This window comes from Larimichthys crocea, unplaced genomic scaffold (genome assembly GCF_000972845.2).
Source record: "Larimichthys crocea isolate SSNF unplaced genomic scaffold, L_crocea_2.0 scaffold90, whole genome shotgun sequence".
NCBI lineage: Eukaryota > Metazoa > Chordata > Actinopteri > Sciaenidae > Larimichthys > Larimichthys crocea.
This window is the reverse complement of record NW_020861222.1, coordinates 81208-101309: the sequence shown is the minus strand read 5'-3', so window position 1 is coordinate 101309 and position 20102 is coordinate 81208. Positions and strand designations below refer to the sequence as shown.

Here is a 20102-nt window from a genome sequence, read left to right as displayed (position 1 = left end):
CACTCAAAGTGCTTTTACAGTACATATCTCATTCACCCATTCACACACATTCATACACTGATGGCACTAGCTGCCATGCAAGGTGCCAACTGCTCATCAGTTTAAGGAGCTAACCATTCATACACCTATGGCGCAGCCTTCAGGACCATTTTTGAGTTCAGTATCTTGCCCAAGGACACTTCGACATGCAGACTGGAGGAGCCGGGGATTGAACTGATTAGTGGACAACCCGCTCTACCTCCTGAGCCACAGCCGCCCAAATGTGACTATAATGATATGATTGCAGTCAGATGTGTTGCAGCTTATTTTTGCAGCTTATTTTACACTGCTCTGTAGTGTAGGTTATAAGCAGTTATTTTAAGCCAGCCTTGGATGTAGCTACTTCTAAATCCCTTCTTATGCGTATTTTTCCATAGGAAGTGGATGGAATAACTCAAAATGCATGTAGTTGTCTAACCCGTGTGTTTGGTCAGAATTGCCATGTTGCTCAGATGAATAAGATTTTTTTTTAAAGTTCTAAAGGATATAAATATATGTACTATATGAGGGTTTTTTTAGGAGTCAGTAAACATTACATGAATGTAATGTGTAGAGTCTTAAGTGGTGGTGAGAGTCAGTCGGAGTATCAGAGGGGCTAAGAGTCCAGTTGCTGTCATGCAAAATCTGTTCTTGTGGCATGAGGTTTTGGTCCTGATGGACTGCGGCCTATTTCCAGAGGGGAGTGTCTCAAAAAGTTTGTCTTCAGAGTTAGAGGAGTCAGCCATAATCTTACCCGCATGCCTCAGGTTTGTGGAGCAGTCCAGGTCCTGAAGAGATGGAAGATTGCAGCCAATCACCTTCTAAGGCTGCGGTCTGCCCTTGTCCCTGGAAATGACAGCAGCTTATCAGATTGCGATAGAGGAGGTGATGTAGTTATTGAGGTGTAGGAATGCACCATCATTGGCTTTGGCCAGTTGGTTTCATAATGATCCTTACTTCCTGAAGTCAAGCATCAGAACTTGAGTGATAACTGAATTTCCAGGACCACCTATTTAAAAAAAAAAAGGTCCAGTTGCAATATCAGACATTGAACAGAGACTTAACAATACATATTCCATATCTCATATTTTCCCCTTACTGACATTTTCTCTCTTTCTGTCACTTTCAGTCTCTTCCCAGCAGCTCTTGCACTGACTTCATACATGCACCGGCTTTTGAATGACTCCTAAACCCACTGTCTTTACAGTTGAACCTACCAGAACCAGACAGCCATGAACCGCCAGGAGACGGAGCTTGCCCAGGAAGTGATGGAGGAGACTGATACCCCAACTCGCCATCGCCACAACAACCACAACAGCCGGTCCCGTAACCACAGCAACCAAGAAAAGCGCTATAGACGCTATGAAACCCCGGCTGCAGGATATGCAGGCAGTAGAGCCAGGGCACCACAGCAGCACAGGCCACAGGATGAGCAAGCAATGGAGCTGCAACATGGAGCTCAGTCTCCACAGCCCCAGCTGCCCCAACCAATTCCCCGACCTGCAGTGTCACGTTATCGCAGACAAGGGGACAGTGAGGCCAGGATCAGAGCCCAGCAGCAGAGGCACAGACAGAAGCAGCAGAGAGAGGCAGAGAGAATGCAACATTTAGCACAACAACAGGAGAAGGAGCACCATGCAGAGATGACCCCAGAAGATGAAAGAGAGAGGGACGATTCAGCACTGGCCCGCTCTGCCAGCACTGAGAGCGGTTTCCACACCCATACTGACCGGGCTGAGGGTGATGATGGCCTGGTGATGATGTCACTGGAGCCCGAGGGGCAGCCTGAGGCAGAGGATGAGGCAGGGAACTATGGGATCCAGCTACGTCCAGAGGCAGAAGGGTACACTGAGAGTGCAGAAGCTGAACAGCAACATCTTCATCCACATCCTAACTATCCTCCTCAGCCCCCGCCCCTACCACGTGACCCCCTGCCTGATATCCAGAACCCCCAGAGACAGGCTGAAGCAGAGGAGATGCTGAACGCTGGCTATTCCAACTATGTCTACACCCAGCCCCTTAGAAACTGTGGGGGAAGGGCTGATGTCTCGACTGGCCAGAGCTTGGAGAGTTTAAACACTGGACTTGTGGATGAAGCTTACTCAGAGCCATATGACAATTATTCACTCTCTGAGCATGTTTATGAAGAAATCTGTGATGCTCCGACATCAGTATCATCTATGGCAGATGGAACTGAGGAAACAGAGTCTCTCCAACAGAGGAAGGCCGGTTTTCAGCTGCCGGAGGGTCAGGTGGGAGGTGAAGACTACCAACAGCAGGAGGCGGTGGGTTCCCGTCTACGTCACTACGATGAACGCTCAGATGGTGAGTCTGACAGCCCAGAGAAGGAGGCTGAGTTTGCACCATATCCACGTGCCGATAGCTGTGACCAAGAGGAGGACATTGACAGCATTGTGGCTGAGGTCAAAGAAAGCCTAAGCTCTCAGAATCTTCATTGTGCAACTAAAGAAACTATAGATGAAGAAAATGAGCTATCACAGGGAGAAGAAAAATCCCAACTTGAGCTCCAAACCGACTCTGACAAAAACCACAAAGCTGCTAACCGAGGGAAGCCAGCCAGAAAACAGGCAGCAAGTCCTTCAGAGGAGCCTATAGGAGTGAGGAACAGTCAGGAGAAGAGGGATGCCATATCCTTGGCCATCAAGGACATTAAGGAGGCCATAGAGGAGGTGAAAAACAGAACAGTGAGATCTCCTTACACACCTGACGAGCCCAAGGAGCCCATATGGGTAATGAGGCAGGACCTGAGCCCCACTGCAGAGTGTGACCTACAGCCAACACTGGGGGGTGATGTAAGTACAGCACCTGTGACTGTTATTGATCATCTTGAATTGGATAACATGACTGTTCTGTTGGTCAGCTGTTGTTTGCTTAATGTTTCGATGTACACATTTACCATTTAAAGCCAACAAAGGTCAGAAAGACCAGAGAAAATACTGTATCCCCACACAGACGCAGTCATCATTCCCGATCCCATCCCCATACAACACCTTTGGGATGAACTGGATGGTTTACAGCAACAGAGCAAAAAATTAGCACCATTTACCAACCAAAAAACAACGCTAATCTAAAAGTTAAATACTTAATAACCATTTGGAGTGGACAAAAATACAGTCTGTGGATCAACACTTCAAATTAGTTATGTTTTATTTATTTACACCACAGTTTGAATCTGCAATCAATCTGTCATTTTCCTAAAAAATACAAAATTCAAACAATATTATAAAGTTAATGAATTCAGTCAATATCCATTATAGTGCATTAATTTTTTGAGGTATACAGTACAATAAAACAGCATAATATAATATTAAACACTTCTTCATAAAACTTTAACCTGTGAACATTTAAAATTTAAAGGAGTTGAGTTCCATCTGAATAAACTAAAATGGAATGAAGCATTGTTCCAATGAGAGGCTAGACAAAGACTGGCAGTCTAGTTCCTTTTCATTAATTCATATTAGCCTGCATTACCTAGCCATGGTGTAATTTGAGTTGCCCCGATGTTCTGCTCAAACTATGTTTGTCCTGACAATACTCCTGTAAGTGCTACTCACCTGACAGTTTAACTCTGACTAGAGCTTACCAGCTAGCCTAATATATGTCAGCAAAAGATTGAGGAAAACCTATGCCAAACTATCTCGTATTAAAGCTATAGTATCATTCATAGTATATATGCATAATATTCATAGTGTATTTTCTTACATTTTTGTCTGTGTTTAGATTAAGCAAAGCAGATTCATTGTGTGTGTTGTGTCCCCAGCCTGTCTCCAGTAGCTGGAAAAGGCAGCAGTGAGGATTTAAAGCTGACCAAAGCTTGTAAAACACTATGTGGAACTGCCCTGTCTTTTGATAGCATTCTACCCCTTACATTATGTGACTTTCCTATACAGCTGTATCGCTCATGGCGATTAATGCTAACATTGTTTTCAGCCTGAATAGAAATCCTGACATCATGTGGTATTTCTCTCCTTCTCCCCCTCATGTTGTCACCCCTCCCTCCCTCCTCCATGATTTATTAAGTGAGGGTGAGAGAGGGAGAAAGGTATAGGGAAAGATAAGTTAAATAATTCAGTGAGGCTCCAGTAACAGAATGACCATGTCTGTTGTCCTCTTTATATCGCTGTGACCAGATCACGCCTGCACCTGAGTGGTTTTAATAACACTTCTGTATCAGACTTCATATTTAGATAAATGTGTCTTTGACATACAGTGTGGATTTGTTTGATGAATGAAGATGACATGATGTCACACAGTCAACAGAGCAAATCCAGGCTGACATGAGGAATCCTGATACATAATCCTGCGTGTCACCTGAGCAGCTGACTCCCAGTCTGTTGACACTGGTGATGTATTACACCACACACTGCCACTATCAATGCTAGCTGAGTTGGTGCTGCTTGTTAAGGTTCATTTGTGTTGGTGCATTAACTGAGAGCCATGGAAAACTTTTGGATGTATCAAGTAGAAAAGCTTGAAGAGGAACAAGCCAAGCAGAAGCAGCAGACTGAGCAACATGCTGGAGATGAGGTGTGGACAGCTTTTTTATTGATGTATTGAATTAAAGATGGTTTCTGTCTGTAGCAGTGGTGGAATCAGTTTCGGGAGTGTTATGACATGTGGCTTAAGACATGTTTCATGTTTTTAATGTTTTATTCCCAACTTTTGTAAACTGAAACCTAATTATCAGATTCTTCGCAGATGTTTTTGGGGGTATTTTTTTAATTTATGTCAATATCTCAATATAAGATATTGTGCTCATGACCATAACGTTATGTCTGCTTAATGTATTTGTCATCAATGTCTTTTGAAAAGTCTTTTTCTGCTGAGAAAAAATTACTTTATAATAAAACCACAACATCAGAAGCTTATCGTTCTATGACAATGATAGTGGTGAAGGAAGTATTTAGATCTTTTACTAAAATAACACCACACTGTAAAACTACTCTGTCCAGCATTCAATATCTTTCTGAAATTAAAGTATAAAAGCATACAGTATTGTAAGTAAATGTTTTTACAATGCAGAGTGGTGCCTTTCACTGGAGCTGGATCTATCGTAACTACTTTTTACACTGCTGGGTTGTTTTTATAATCTGTGTTTTATCATTTTAATCTAAAAAGTAAATTGTGACAGAAGAAATTGAGCAAAGTAAAATGTACTGTCACTCCAAAAAGGATGTAGAAAATGGAAATAATACAAGTCATCATTATCATCTCATGTGTGAAAGAGAAATGTGTCATGACTTTATTACTTCCAACTACTTATTTCCAAGATTCCAATAATTATTGAACAATTTATTTGGGTTTAACTCCATTTTTATCTTTCAAGGATGTCTTATCTCACCTTATCTTATCTCATCTTATCTCATGCAAGGAAGCCAAAATGGGAGAGATGTGATCTTTGATCTTGGTTCCTGTCAGAACACGTGCAGCAGCATTCTGAGACTTATTAGAGCAGCCTGATAACAAAGAGTTACAATAGTCCAGCCTTGAAGTAACAAATGCATGGACTAGTTTTTCTGCATCCGCTTGAGACACGATTTTGATTTTAGCGATGTTACATAAGTGGAAGATTTTTTATGGTAGAGCTGGAGGCCAGGGTGATCCCTGTCTAAAGTAACTAAGTCTCTAGAAAGAGAATTTCTGAGGTGTTTGGGTCCAATTACAAGAACTTCAGTTTTGTCTGAATTCAACATCAGAAAATTGTAGGTCATCCAACTTTTTATATCCTTAAGTTTAGTTAGTTAGTTATTTACTAATTGGTTTCATCAGGCTTGATCGATAAATAAAATTCATCGGCATAACAGTGAAAATTAATGGAGTGATTCCTAATAATGTTCCCTAGAGGAAGCATATGTAAACTAAATAGAAGTGGTCCAAGTACAGAACCTTGTGGGACTCCATGACAAACTTTGGTATGCATGGAGGATTCATCGTTGACGTGAACAAACTGAGATTGATCTAAGAAATACGACTTAAACCAGCTTAGGGCAGTTCCTTTGATGCCAATTTGATGTTCCAGTCTCTGTAAAAGAATTTGATGGTCAATGGTGTCAAATGCAGCACTAAGATCTAACAGGACAAGTACAGAGATGAGTCCTTTGTCTGATGCCATTAGGAGGTCATTTGTAACTTTGACTAATCACACAGCTAGTCACACAGCTGATTAGCTACAGCTTTCTTAAGTATCTTAGACAGAAAGGGAAGGTTTGATATCGGTCTGTAGTTGGCTAAGACCTCTGGGTCTAGAGTGGGCTTTTTAAGAAGAGGTTTAATTACAGCTACCTTAAAGGACTGTGGTACATATCCTGATAATAAAGACAGAATAATCGTATCCAATAAAGAATGACTAACTAGAGGTAAAACATCCTTGAGCAGCCTGGTTGGGATGTTACCGTTGTCTCATCTTATCTTATCTTATCGTATCTTATCTTATCTTAACTCACCTCATCTCACATCACCTCGCCTCGCCTCGCCTCATCTCATCTCATCTCATCTCATGTCATCTCATCTCACCTTAACTCATCTTATCTCATGAGCGGATCATCATTTGTTATCTCAAGATAGAGTTGTGATGTTGAAATTGTGGGCATAACATAGCAATGAGAGTGGTGGGATACATGTAAAAACCTCACTAAATCACTTTTCGTATGTCAGTAATCTTTATTAATCTCTTTATGTTATGGTTATAAAAAATGACTCACTCACTCACTAGCTTCTACACCGTTGACACTTTTCTTGAAAAAAAGTAAAGTGTTGTTTACTTTACCCCAAAATGTCAGTGAGTTCACGTGAAAAGAAACACAATGCTAACTCATTTAGAGAACATAGAGCAAAAGCCACAGATGAAGAAACCTGACACCACACATAATGCAGTAGCTGTATCTCAAACACAATGCATGTGGTTAAAGTCAGTAAGATAGTCTATCACTCAAGCTGGTGGGGCATGTAGGGTAGATCACCTTCAGTGGGGGGGGGGGTTGTTAAAAATATCGAATGGCCTGTTAGACCACAATGAGGCTTCCATAGCAGACGCAGCATGTATCTGACTTGTATTTAACTTGATCATTGCTGTTTGATCATCAGTCATTAGCTTATACACACTCCTGCATGGTTCATATGTTCTCTGTATCACTTGTTGACGTCTGTGTTCACAAAACACACTAGTGCTGCCTGCTCTAGTTTTGATAGTACAAAGCATTGCAGTGTCTCCAGATGTTGAAGACGATCATCATAATAGATGACTCAGTGATTTCTGTAGTCTGCACAAACACAAACATAGTGTTGTAGATCATGTTTGTTAAGTTTGTTGAAAAGTTACAGAAATGTCTGACCCACAGAAATTTACGAGTAATTTGTATTCTGCTTCTACCCTCTTTATTCTCTCCCTGCAGTCTCCTGGTTCAGGCTCACCATCTCCTCCTGGAGCAGAGTCATCCAGTAGACATCTGTTGCAAGATGACAGCTTTGAATCTTCTCCCTCTAGTAAGGAGGTATGTTCAACACTTTACTCTTCATTAAATATTCACTGCACTGTCTCTCTTTTGACATTTGAAGTCATGTTTGAAAAACTCATTCTTCTCTCTTTTCTATTAATAGTCCAGGAAAAGTCTTGCATCCTTCCCCACATATGTAGAAGGTGAGTGCTTCATTTTCTAGTGCAGAGGTTTTAAGATCCCACGGGGGTCTGGAGTAGTTGAAGGAGAGGTGTGGAGGGAGATAATAAGGTCCAATCTTGTATTCTGAAAATAATGGTAATTGAATTAGTCTAATTTAGCCAGCAGATAGGGCTGTTCATCAACAAGGTCAGCAGCTCATGGATGATATTAAAGGGAACATTTGCAACATTTTATGTGGATATCCAATCAGTGTTCAATCAATGTAATCAATTCCTCATTGTGTGCTATATTGACTGAGAAATAACTGCAAAATCTGATATCTGATAAAAATATGGCAGGCAATTGCTAAAATATGTCAAAATTCCTAATGGAAATTTAAGGAATTTCTAGAAGGAAATAAAAAGCAAAAGATGGGTAAAACGTTTAGAAATGCTTAGACAAATCTGTAAATGTGTACATAGATACTGGAGTAAAGGAAAGTATTTTTCAGTAGTAATCTGGATAAGTTTTTTTTTTTTTTGCTGCATTTTTCAATGCCTGGATGCTAGCCTCCCTTTTGGAACATAATGTAAAAATTGGCAAGACACTTTGACAAGAGGGATTATATTATGTGTGTGTGTGTGTGTGTGTGTGTGTGTGTGTGTGTGTGTGTGTGTGTATATATATATATATATTATTAATATATATATATATATATATATATATATATTATATTTATTATATATATTATATAGTATACCACACACACACACACACACACACACACACAACATATATATATATATATATATATATATATATATATATATATATATAATAATATATACTATTATATATATAATATTAAAAAGTTTACTTCATGGCATAATTATCATGGCACAAGTATATCAGTAATAAATGTGAAGTAAAAATTGTATTATATAGTGAAACTGAACCACTGACTCCCACCAGTCCCAGGCCCATGTGACCCCGAGGACCTGATTGATGGGATAATTTTCGCAGCGAACTACCTGGGCTCCACCCAGCTGCTGTCAGATAAGACACCATCCAAAAACATCCGCATGATGCAAGCACAGGAGGCCGTCAGCCGCATCAAGGTACACACTCTGTCACACTGTTGTACAGTACACATAGTAAGTCCTTTACTTACCACTCCCCCCCTTCTTTTCTTTAGTCTACTGTGTTTTGTCCATCACAGCCTGCTAGTGACAGCTGGCCTCTACATATCACCGCATAAGAGAGTGCAAATTAGTGTATATGAAAATATTATACATAGCAATGACTGACTCTGTTCTGACGGCTGGGTTGGCAAAGTGCATGGATTCACTAATGTAGGTGTGTTTGTGCATTATGTCAGAGCTCGAATGTGAGAAAAAAGCCTGGTGCTCAGATGTCCTATGTGTGGAGGCAGCAGTAAACATACAGAGCTCCTGTATAGTTTTCATTAAAGGATGGCTATGTGGCTTTTTTGTGGGAGAGACACGGACAGACAGAGCTTGAAAGCAGGTGTCTCATGCCAAGATATTCAATCAGGAGCACAAATGAATTCATCCACAAAAGGCTTTTCACAGAGCCTAGTGAAAAGCATTTAGGCAGAAGCTTCTCATTTCTAGCTGTCACTGACTCTCTCCAGGAGGACAAACATTGCAGATGGCAGATCATATCAGCTGTCAGAATTTTTTGTTAATTCTGTAAGTGACTTGTTAACAGAACAAATTAAACTTGTCTGTTATCAGGTGCTACTGTCTGTATTCAGCCAAGGATACACCACTGTACAGTGTTTGTAGTCTGTAGTTCAGAGAGTCCTTTCAAGCATATATAAAATTATTTGACTAATATACATTATAAACTATGTCAACTGATATATACAGTAAGCTATTTAAATTGATTACAGTAATATATTTTAATATATTTTTAAAATGTCTCATATTTTAAGCCTGGTCTAAAATAACTTTTAGATTTACTTTATTCACCTTTTATTTCACCTTATTAACTGTGACAGATGTATCCATTCTGCTTCACATATTATCATAATAGTAATGTTTGTAATGTTATTCATTCATGTTAATTTCGCAGCAAAGAACTGGTGTTTCAGCCAACACCTTTCCTCATCTTTTTTTCTTTTCCCATAGCTGGTCACATTATGTTAGTATCATATATCATTTTTGTTATATTTTTTAATTCTCACAAATCTTACTGGTAAAAAATAGACCCCCTGCAGTACCTCTGTGGATCCCCTGGGGGTCACGGACCTCTGGTTGAAGACCCCTGTCCTAAACAAAGACAAAATAAAAATCCTGATGCAGGGCCAAGAACATTTCTACTAATTGCGTCAATTGCACCCTTCAGTCATGATGGCATTACCTTTGCTAAATACACTGAAAATTCTTCTGTCTCCATGACATTGCTTGTCCATTTGTAACAAAAAAAGAGACTCCCTATTTCATTCAGGTTGAACTACAAACTGCTGCTTATTACCTATTAATGTCTTAATGGATTACCTGACTAAACCTTTCTATTCCCTGCATTCCCTCACTTACACTCAGATCGCAGGACGCAGACTATAGACCTATTCTGATGATTAATAAGTACTCCACTGGTGACAAGATTCATCAACCAATTAAACTTAAATTAAATTCAAAATAGATATACAGTCCAAACTAAGCAGTTGCCAGCTTTTCACACTGACAGGATAAAGAGCTGATCTATGTGGTTCTGTACCAAAATGACTGGCAGTCAATGTCTCAGTCTGTTATGGAGCCAAAACAACAGAGACACCTGCTGGTAGAGGAAGATCAATGCAAATGCACTTTGTTTTTCTATTACCTTCCATGGAAACATATCCAAAAACTCCCTCTGCACCACAGGAGGACCACTCCTTCCTTCATGGACTTTCAGCAGGAGAAGAACCACATAACACTTTAATTTTACAGTTAAAAGATGAGCCCCAACAAAAGAGCCATGCACTGGTCGGGTGTGGTTTTGACAAATAATCACAGATCTCAGTTAACAAACCTAATCAGCATTTGAATGATGACATGGCTAAACATGTCATCACTGGTAGGGGGTCCAGAGAATACTACGGAGTCCTATTTGGCATTGTTTTGGCATGCGAACACACCAACTCAACGTTCATTTTAGTGACCTCTGGTTAGCATAACAACGTGTCATTATGACTGCCAATGTGAATAACAGTATTAATGTATCTACATTTATCCTGAATGAGCAGTTGTATATTTGAGTCAGTGTCGCCTGCTCTGGCCCCAGGGATGAATTTGACTATGGTTGCTGGTGTCACTAACTTCACGTTTTGCAAAATTAAGCTACCAATGACCAGAGTTTGTTTCTCAGCGGGTGTTTTGCTGACTCTCAGTAGTAGTCCTCCTGCTGAAAGTCAGAGAAATCTTTATCAGTAACTCTGCTCTGCTCTGTTCTGCTCTGAGATAGGACTAGTTTTAGACCTCAGTTCTTTATTATTGTGCTTTCTAAGTATGTCTGTGATGATGCTTAATAAACACAGGTCCAGTTTCAGGATTTGATTTAAGTTACAGCGTTACACCATGACCATGACTACAGGGCACACCTCATGTTCAGCCCAGGCTCTGATGTTTATGATGTTTTTCTTATGATGTTCATGACAAACAAATGCATAACAATCGTACAAACATTAACATAATGTGAACAAAATGACAAACACTGCACAATACAGTTGCACTACAGATGAAGGTTATTATATTTGACATAGACTGCCCCACCCTTCTTCCCTCCCTGTGATCCAGTTAGTTTCTCCTATGCACTGCTCTAACCCATGACTCTCCTGTCTGCTTTGTTCCATGCCTGGCAGACGGCCCAGAAATTGGCCCAGAACAAGAAAAAGGTGCAGTATATACATATCCGTCTCCTCTTCCACACTGACACAGCACAACTTCTTTTGTCTGTTTATGTAACTGTCCCATCCTTTGTGTTATTCTGATGAATTGTTGTTTTCCTGAATCCAGCAACCACCTTTGTATGGTTGGAGGTGATGTTCATTGTTTAGGTCCCTTTCTCAGGTCTCCAGTCCCCTCTCCATTTTTTCCTTCTATATGAGACATTTTGTGTCATCCACTATTTGGAACAATGTATATTTTGTTATACTGGATAAGAGCTTGCTGGATGCAGGAAATGACTGTAATCTTTCTGACACTGTGAGGTCTTACTGGGTTTGTCAGTGTGCTTTCCTTCTCTGCTACTGATACTATGTGTAACTGTACAATAACCCACATCCTTTTGTCAACTACCATGAGTTCTAATGATAAATACAGTGTCGTACAGACAGAGGTCTGAGCCACAGAGTCTATAGCCTTGCTCTGTGTAAATGGGCATTGCAGTACTTTAAACTAAATGCTACTTTCAACATAAGATCAACATAACCCAAAGAGTCAGAGTCAACTAAAAAGCTAGACCTGATGATGGTGCTTAGTGATGGTGATGCTAAGTGAAAGGTTAGACATTCATTAGATCTCCTGGGAACCATGTATCAAATTGCAATTTCAAATTTCATGTCAATTCATCTAAAATATGTCGAAAGATTCCTGACTGGGGGTGTTCATTAGCTCAGCTGGTAGAGCAGCCACCCCATGTACAAAGGCTCAGTCCTTGCCGTAGAGGCCCAGGGTTCGAATCCGACCTGCGGCCCTTTGCTGCATGTCATTCCCCATCTCTCTCTCCCTGCATTCCTGTCACTCTTTAACTGTCTATAAAAAGGCCAAGAAAAAAAAAGAAGAAAGAGCGCATATGTGGCCAGGACCGGCGCTGGTTTTTGGTGACTAAACAACCCAACACTATATTAATTGTTAAAATGAATTCCACCTTAACCTGCTACAATATTAAAATGAATGATTAAATGAATGATGATGATTTTGTCATCCCCACAAGAAATGCTTACATGAACATGAACCCTGAGCCTAAGAACTACCGTAATTTTCGGACTATGAGCCGCTACTTTTTTCACACGCTTTGAACTCTGTGGCCTATACAACGGCGAAAGGCATAATATACAGTATAATATACCACTGTGAGGGGCCATGCTCCCAGTGTTTGTACAAAGCTAGGCTAAACACGTTCTGGATCTCTGTATTTGACATACAGAGATGAAACTGAACTTGTCACGTGACTCTGACAACAAGAAGTATATAGAAGTATGCCGTAATACTGTCTTATATAGCATACCATAGCATTTTTTTTTTAACAATTTTTTGACGGATTGAAAACTTTGTTCTGCACACAAAATGACTAATGTCTTATTACTTCTACAATGACAAAAGCAGTTTTGTTAACTGCAGTTCAAGCTACTAGATTTTCATTGTGTACTGAAATCAGGTGGGTAGAACCCAGTCAGAAAAAACTATGGCATTCTTTAGCATTTGTTAGGAGTTGTTAGAGACTTACTTTGGGGTTTATGGATGAGAAAGTATAATTCATTTAGCAGCTGTTTTATCTTCTATAGTGACCTCTGTTTATAATAAGAGTAAAGTTTTGGCCTGAATGTATGTCTTATGAATGTGTGTCTAATATTACTTTGTAAAAATGGTTGTGTATATGTGTTTAGGCATCTGAGGGGGAGCCCCAGCCCATGACAGAGGTGGATCTCTTCATCTCCACCCAGAGAATCAAAGTTCTCAATGCTGACTCCCAGGTACTCACTCAGATTGACACATGCACAACTGCCTTTTTATTGTCACCTCACTGAATAAGGACCCTTGTATCACCAGCAATTTAAATATTACAAGACCTCTGATGCTAACCATTTAATCAGCTTAAAAGTCAGGAGATTATACAAGACACACAACTAAAACTACTGAAATTTCAAAATGGCACATCATCAGCTTTAGTCTAAAATCCATGCATATACTGTGAAATATGTGAAATAGCAGAGATAAGAAGGTCTTCATAAAAAGATCATCCATAAGTAAAGAAACTTTCAGACGGGAGGAGCCAGGGATGGACCCACCCATCATCTGATTAATGGATGACCCACCCTACCTCCTGAGCCACAACCACTCCTGTTATATTAGTGGTATGCATAACCTTTGGGGCTAACATGGGCTAATAGTAGCTATCTGATTTAAATTCTATTCTAGATTTAATAGGTAGCCAGTGCAAGGAAGCCAAAATGGGAGAGATGTGATCTCTGATCTTGGTTCCTGTCAGAACACGTGCAGCAGCATTCTGAATTAACTGCAAAGTCCTAAGAAACTTATTGGAGCAGCCTGATAACAAAGAGTTACAATAGTCCAGCCTAGAAGTAACAAATGCGTGGACTAGTTTTCTGCATGCACAGGTGTTTAGGTCCAATTACAAGAACTTTAGTTTTGTCTTTAGTTTTTGAATTTAACATCAGAAAATTGTAGGTCATCCAACTTTTTATATCCTTAAGGCATGCTTGAAGTTTAGCTAACTGGGTGTCATCGGCATAACAATGAAACTTAATGGAGTGATTCCTAATAATGTTTCCTAAAGGAAGCATATATAAACTGAATAGAAGTGGTCCTAGTACAGAACCATGATGATGATTTTTGTTCATCTCTATTATTTGGATATGAATTCAGATCTATGCAGATCTATACTAAAAAGCTAAATTGTCATTAGATGATAGCTAATGGGTTTCAGGGTTGCATTTTGGCCCATGCGGTCTGCGTATTAAACTCCACGTGGACTGTTGCAATAAGATGTGATTGGTCAATACTACTTGTGCCCTGCGATAAGCTGCCGACTTTTCCAGGGTGTACCCCACCTCTCACCCAAAGTCAGCTGGGATAGGCTCCAGCCCCACTGTGACCCTGATGCGGATAAAAGGTTACATGTGAAACAAGGTGCTGGAACCACGTTTGTTCCAACGGAATCAACAGGAAATTAAAGTTCCTTGCAGGAGTTAAATGGTAAATGGACTATACTTATATAGCGCCTTTCTAGTCTGCCGACCACTCAAAGCGCTCTACACTACATATCTCATTCACACACATTCATACACTGATGGCATTGGCTACCGTGCAAGGTGCCAACTGCTCATCAGTTTAAGGATCTAAGCATTCATACACCGATGGCACAGCCTTCGGGAGCAACTTGGGGTTCAGTATCTTGCCCAAGGACACTTCGGCATGCAGACCAAAGGAGCCGGGGATCGAACCGCCGATCATCTGATTAGTGGACGACCCGCTGTGCCTGTGAGCCACAGCCGCCCCGAGTTTTAATTAGATATTTTTTTCTTGGTTAGCCATCCATTTATTTATCCAGCCATTTTCTGCTGCTGTCACATTTAATGAATAGTTAATTATACAGCTATTATACTGTGATTTACAAAAATGTCAATACATTCGTGCACTTGATAAATACTTCAATGCTATATTGTCCCTACTGTTTTTTATTGATATCATAGGCATCAGGTATTTGATTCCAATCACTGTGGTCTTAAAAAAGTCTTTTAAGTTATTAAGTATACTTTGGTGAACCCCGTAGACACCTCCCACCAGTGTAGAAAGTGTGTATCATCCATACATAAACATGAGTGTGTAGTAAAATGCATTGATTTGTCCTGTGGCAAAGTTACATTTGGTATGATTGGTTGCGTAGTTTGCTTTCAAACCCCACATTTAGCTGATAAGTTACGGTTCTCTGAATACCAGGAGACCATGATGGACCACCCTTTGCGGACCATCTCCTACATTGCAGACATTGGCAACATCGTGGTTCTGATGGCCCGGCGCAGGATGCCTCGACCCGACTCTCAGGAGAATGTGGAAGCCTCAGACCCGGGTCAAGACAGCAAGCGCCAGTACAAGATGATATGCCATGTGTTTGAATCTGAGGATGTGAGTCTAACAGCAGTCATGATATCTTTGCTTGTCAGATGGGTCCCCATTAGATTTTTGTAATGTTAATTTTGACACTTTAATCAGCTGTGAAATTCACAGCAATTGATTAAAAATATTAAATACTTTAATGTAAATAATGATTACAATTATTTCAAAATTTCTCCTCCTATCCATCATATCCTCTAGGCCCAGTTGATTGCCCAGTCTATTGGGCAGGCCTTCAGTGTGGCTTATCAGGAATTCTTACGGGCCAATGGCATAAACCCTGAGGACCTGAGCCAGAAAGAGTACAGTGACCTGCTCAACACGCAGGACATGTACAATGATGACCTCATCCACTTCTCCAAGTCTGAAAACTGCAAAGATGTAAGTAAAATATCATTGACATGCAACAGAATTAACAAAGACTACGTCTAGGAATATAACTAAGTAGATGTTCACTAGCTAAACATAGTCATAGACATGGTGGGCACCTCTAGCTATTAACACATGTTGTATAGGTCATAGGTCATGGTACAACTAAAACTACATACATGCATCATGTAAGAAAAACATTTGAACAATTTCACTCTGACTTTCAAATGATTTGATGTTATTTCTGTTTGCTTCCATCTTGCTTGTTGTGACCTCAGGTGTTCATAGAAAAAGCGAAGGGGGAAATTCTTGGTGTGGTCATTGTGGAGAGTGGGTGGGGCTCCATTCTTCCCACTGTCATCATTGCCAATATGATGCATGCTGGGCCAGCTGAGAGGTCTGGAAGAGTGAACATAGGAGACCAGATTATGTCCATTAATGGGACCAGTTTAGTGGGACTCCCACTGTCCACCTGCCAGAGCATTATCAAGGTATGTGTATGACATTATCCACCAACCTACCTTGTTGTAATTAAAAGATATATGGCAGACTTTTGTACAGTCTGTGGTAAACGACCTGTGAAAAAAGCATGTATGGCAGTGTCTTTTTAGTCTAACCTTTTTTTAAAAACTTCTAGCTTCTTCTAAAGTCTTTAGCCAGAGAGGGATCGACAGTGGAATTACCACTGACATCATACACTATGTTTGTGTATTCACTGATACCGTATGCATTCTGCATGTAGGGTCTGAAGAACCAGTCTCGGATCAAGCTCAACATTGTCAGATGTCCCCCAGTGACCACTGTACTCATCAGACGGCCGGACCTCCGCTACCAGCTGGGCTTCAGCGTTCAGAATGGCATTGTCGGTAGCTTTGTGGCTCTGCTCAGATTTTCTTTTAAATGATATCTGCATTTCTGTTAAATTGAGTTAAATTTGATTAGTCATGTACAAGAATTGATCTGCCTCTTCAACAGATCTGCAGCCTTATGCGTGGTGGCATCGCTGAACGGGGCGGGGTCAGAGTGGGTCACCGCATTATCGAAATTAATAGCCAGAGTGTGGTGGCGACGCCCCATGAAAAAATTGTCCACATCCTGTCCAACGCCGTGGGAGAGGTGAGACGTCATACTGGACACCACAACAAACACTGGATCTGGATCTGAAACATACACCATAACACTTTTGCTGTTTATACCAAAGCCTTCTTGCCACTTAGTACATGAAGGAACTAACAGGAAAAAAATTATTTTCTGTACTCTGTGGCCATATGGTTATTAGCAGTGAGTGTCACAGTTCAGCTTAGAAACGGCATCAAATGTCTTCTGATTGGCTTTGCAGCAAGGACTTCCAACTGTGCTTTTTGCTTGGTTATAAAGAGCAATAGCAGCTACATGACACCCAAAGGTGCATGCCAGTGCAACTTGTGTAAGAAGCTCAATACACAAGCTTTAAAACAACATCCTGATCTTAAAGGTCTGGAGATAGAGATGGAGAGATCTTGATGTATAAATGTTCACAAATTAGTCTGCAACAAATGTGCTATGTCCTCTTGTTTGACACACTGTTTATAACAGTGACTAGCTGTTAGGAGACTGCTGAGCTTATTTTTTCTCCAGTAAACCTTTTGTCAGGTTTTAATAACTTTAATAACAGGCAGTTCTACTTTACTGAGAACTGTACTACAGTATTACAGTATTACAGTATCACGGTATCAGTATTTTACTATTGTCTAGTGGGATATCTGGGTTAGCAAAAGCCTTTGGTTCTTAATCTTTAAAGCTATTTAATATTATAACTCCATGAACTGAATACTTTGTTCTGTTTTTGGCTCTTAGATCCACATGAAGACAATGCCTGCAGCCATGTACCGCCTGCTGACTGCCCAGGAGCAGCCTGTTTACATTTAAGACAAAGCCCTGACCTCACACACCCTTTAAGTCTCTGTCATCTGTCACTCCCCAAACCAACCCCTCTGCTCAGCACAGTGCTCATCCTCTACCCTTCTATCCACACTGATGGACCATAGTGAGTTGTTAGCCAGATTGTTGAGTTGCTCAGCCTCGTCTTCGAGTAACAATAACACAGATTTCAAACTATCCATCGTTATTCACCACAGGATTTGTTTGGTACTTCAAGGTACAATTGATGAAAAGGTGTTTACACCTGATGCATTTTTAGTGTCTGGTAGTCCCCCAGAATCCTAAAATGTTATTCCATGTTTTGAACTTAACATATTGATCAATGAGAACTTCTTACACAGTAAAACCTTCATTTGATGAGATTTGAACTGAAACTTGATTGTAGACTGAACATCCCACCCTGACCTTCACACCCAGACTGTGCTTTCTGCCATGCTGCTATTTCACTGGCAGTGTCCTCCACTATCATTTATGTGAGAAAATCTTTCTTTTCATTTTTTATTTATGTGCATTCATGCTGTAGCTACATTTTATGAGACTGGGCTTTCTTTTATTCTCAGCTCTCCCTCCTGCCACTGCAGTCCACTCAAAATACAGAGCTTTGCTCACAGGGAGTGTGTGAATCTTGAGTGTGTAACACGCATTTTGCACTTCCATTTCCAACAGGAAAACTTTCTAATTCTGCTGTAGTCTGTTATTACAGTAGTTGCTATGTTTCCATGTGTTTGATTTTTTAAATTCTCTATACATAGAGCACCAGCAGTAGCTCCCCTGTTAAGGGGAAAATTCAATTTCACTCAGTGTTTATTTGCTCATTTGCAAGGGAGCAGCAACATGGAGGGAAGTTAAATGTGTTTGTTTGCATATAGTACCCACATTGTTTCCCTTCAAATTGATAACCCTCTTACATGAAGCTGACTCACAGATCCTGTTACACCAAACCTGATGGCCTGATATGATGCCCCAATGTCAAGGTGTTTGCACACATGCAGGAATGGAATGTCAGTCCCTTTAGGACACTTAGACTGGGAAGAGAAAGTAAAACATTACTTTGCCTCCTGTATTTCACACAAATGGACACCAAGGCTTGAATTTGCCTTCTGTTTTGTGGATAATGTAAATAATGTGGAGTGAGCTTAGGACTCCAACATGCCATTTGTGGCTGTACATACAATACTGTCAGTTCTGGGGGATGTACATTTTCTAATAGATAAACATTTTCCATAGCACTATTTCCATTAGTACAACAGCAGTCATGTTCTAGTCACCACTCTGCTACTCTTAATATTGTTCTTAATCATGAAGAAGTCATTCCAGTTGCTTCTATTAGTTACTCATTTCTTTCAGGGAAACTTTGCATTGCCTGTAGATGTTTCACAGTTTGGGAAGAGATTATGCCCCAAATATACATTGTTTCCAGAGGTGTGAAGTGTAATTGACAATAACTAAGCTTAACTGTGAATGAAAACAGAGAGCGGCAGAGTGGTGAGTATGTCATGGCTCTGTTAGTGCTTTGGAATTTACATTATAATTTAGGTAAATGATAGAGACATTCAAAGTGATCACCAAAGACCTCTTCCATACACATTCATTAGATGTAGCATCATTTAATAACCTTTTTTTTTTGTTTTGTTATTTTGGATTTTTTTCCCTGTTCTTATGACTACAATAAATGATAATACTTAAGTCATTATCAGTTGAGACAGGACCGAGGGACATTTAGATACATTATATATTGAGTTATAAATATGATAGCTGTAACACAGCAGATAGTGTGGATCCGTTTGTTTTCTCTCAGTGGAAATACAATGCATGCACTGTATTCTGACAAAGCTGTATTTTTTCTACTGTTACTAACTGCATATATCCCCAGGCCACCTTACTTCTGTTCCTGCAACGCAAACAGCCCAGGGTCAAACTCTGGCTTTTTGTTTCTTTTGTTTTGTTTAAGAACCTAAAACATGGTGTATTACTCAGATTTCTTTCTTATTTTAGTGTTCAGTGTATTTTATACACAAAACAACACCATAGCTTGTTTTTCCAATTTGAATGGTGCTTATAATTACACTATTAGTTTTATTATAAACTTATCATTATTATAATAAAATAAAATGACAGCAATGGCAGTTACTCTATGTTCTATCCCATTTACTACAAAATACACATTATTTGCATTACTGCTGGTCACTTTCAAAGTGCAATATGATATTGTTGCCATCATCAACAAAAACTTGAAACTTGATAATCCATCACAGTGAGCATTAGTGTTGTCACCATTAACTGGTATCTGTAAGTCAGCTGTTTGCGAAATCAGTGGTTG

General features: G+C 40.0%; 1 protein-coding gene across 1 annotated transcript in view; it reads left to right on the top strand.

Annotated features, from left to right (window-relative positions):
• Positions 1-19805, top strand: part of apba1a (amyloid beta (A4) precursor protein-binding, family A, member 1a) — a 54827-nt gene extending 35022 nt beyond the window's left edge. Inside the window, exons 2-13 of the mRNA XM_027277201.1 lie at positions 1226-2831; positions 7431-7529; positions 7636-7675; positions 8607-8752; positions 11500-11532; positions 13246-13332; positions 15320-15505; positions 15695-15874; positions 16141-16353; positions 16605-16724; positions 16838-16978; positions 17699-19805. Coding sequence (XP_027133002.1) covers positions 1251-2831; positions 7431-7529; positions 7636-7675; positions 8607-8752; positions 11500-11532; positions 13246-13332; positions 15320-15505; positions 15695-15874; positions 16141-16353; positions 16605-16724; positions 16838-16978; positions 17699-17770 — 2898 coding nt within the window. The 5' untranslated portion in view covers positions 1226-1250 and the 3' untranslated portion in view covers positions 17771-19805. The remainder of the gene's footprint in view (positions 1-1225; positions 2832-7430; positions 7530-7635; positions 7676-8606; positions 8753-11499; positions 11533-13245; positions 13333-15319; positions 15506-15694; positions 15875-16140; positions 16354-16604; positions 16725-16837; positions 16979-17698) is intronic.
• The last annotated feature ends 297 nt before the right edge of the window (positions 19806-20102 follow it).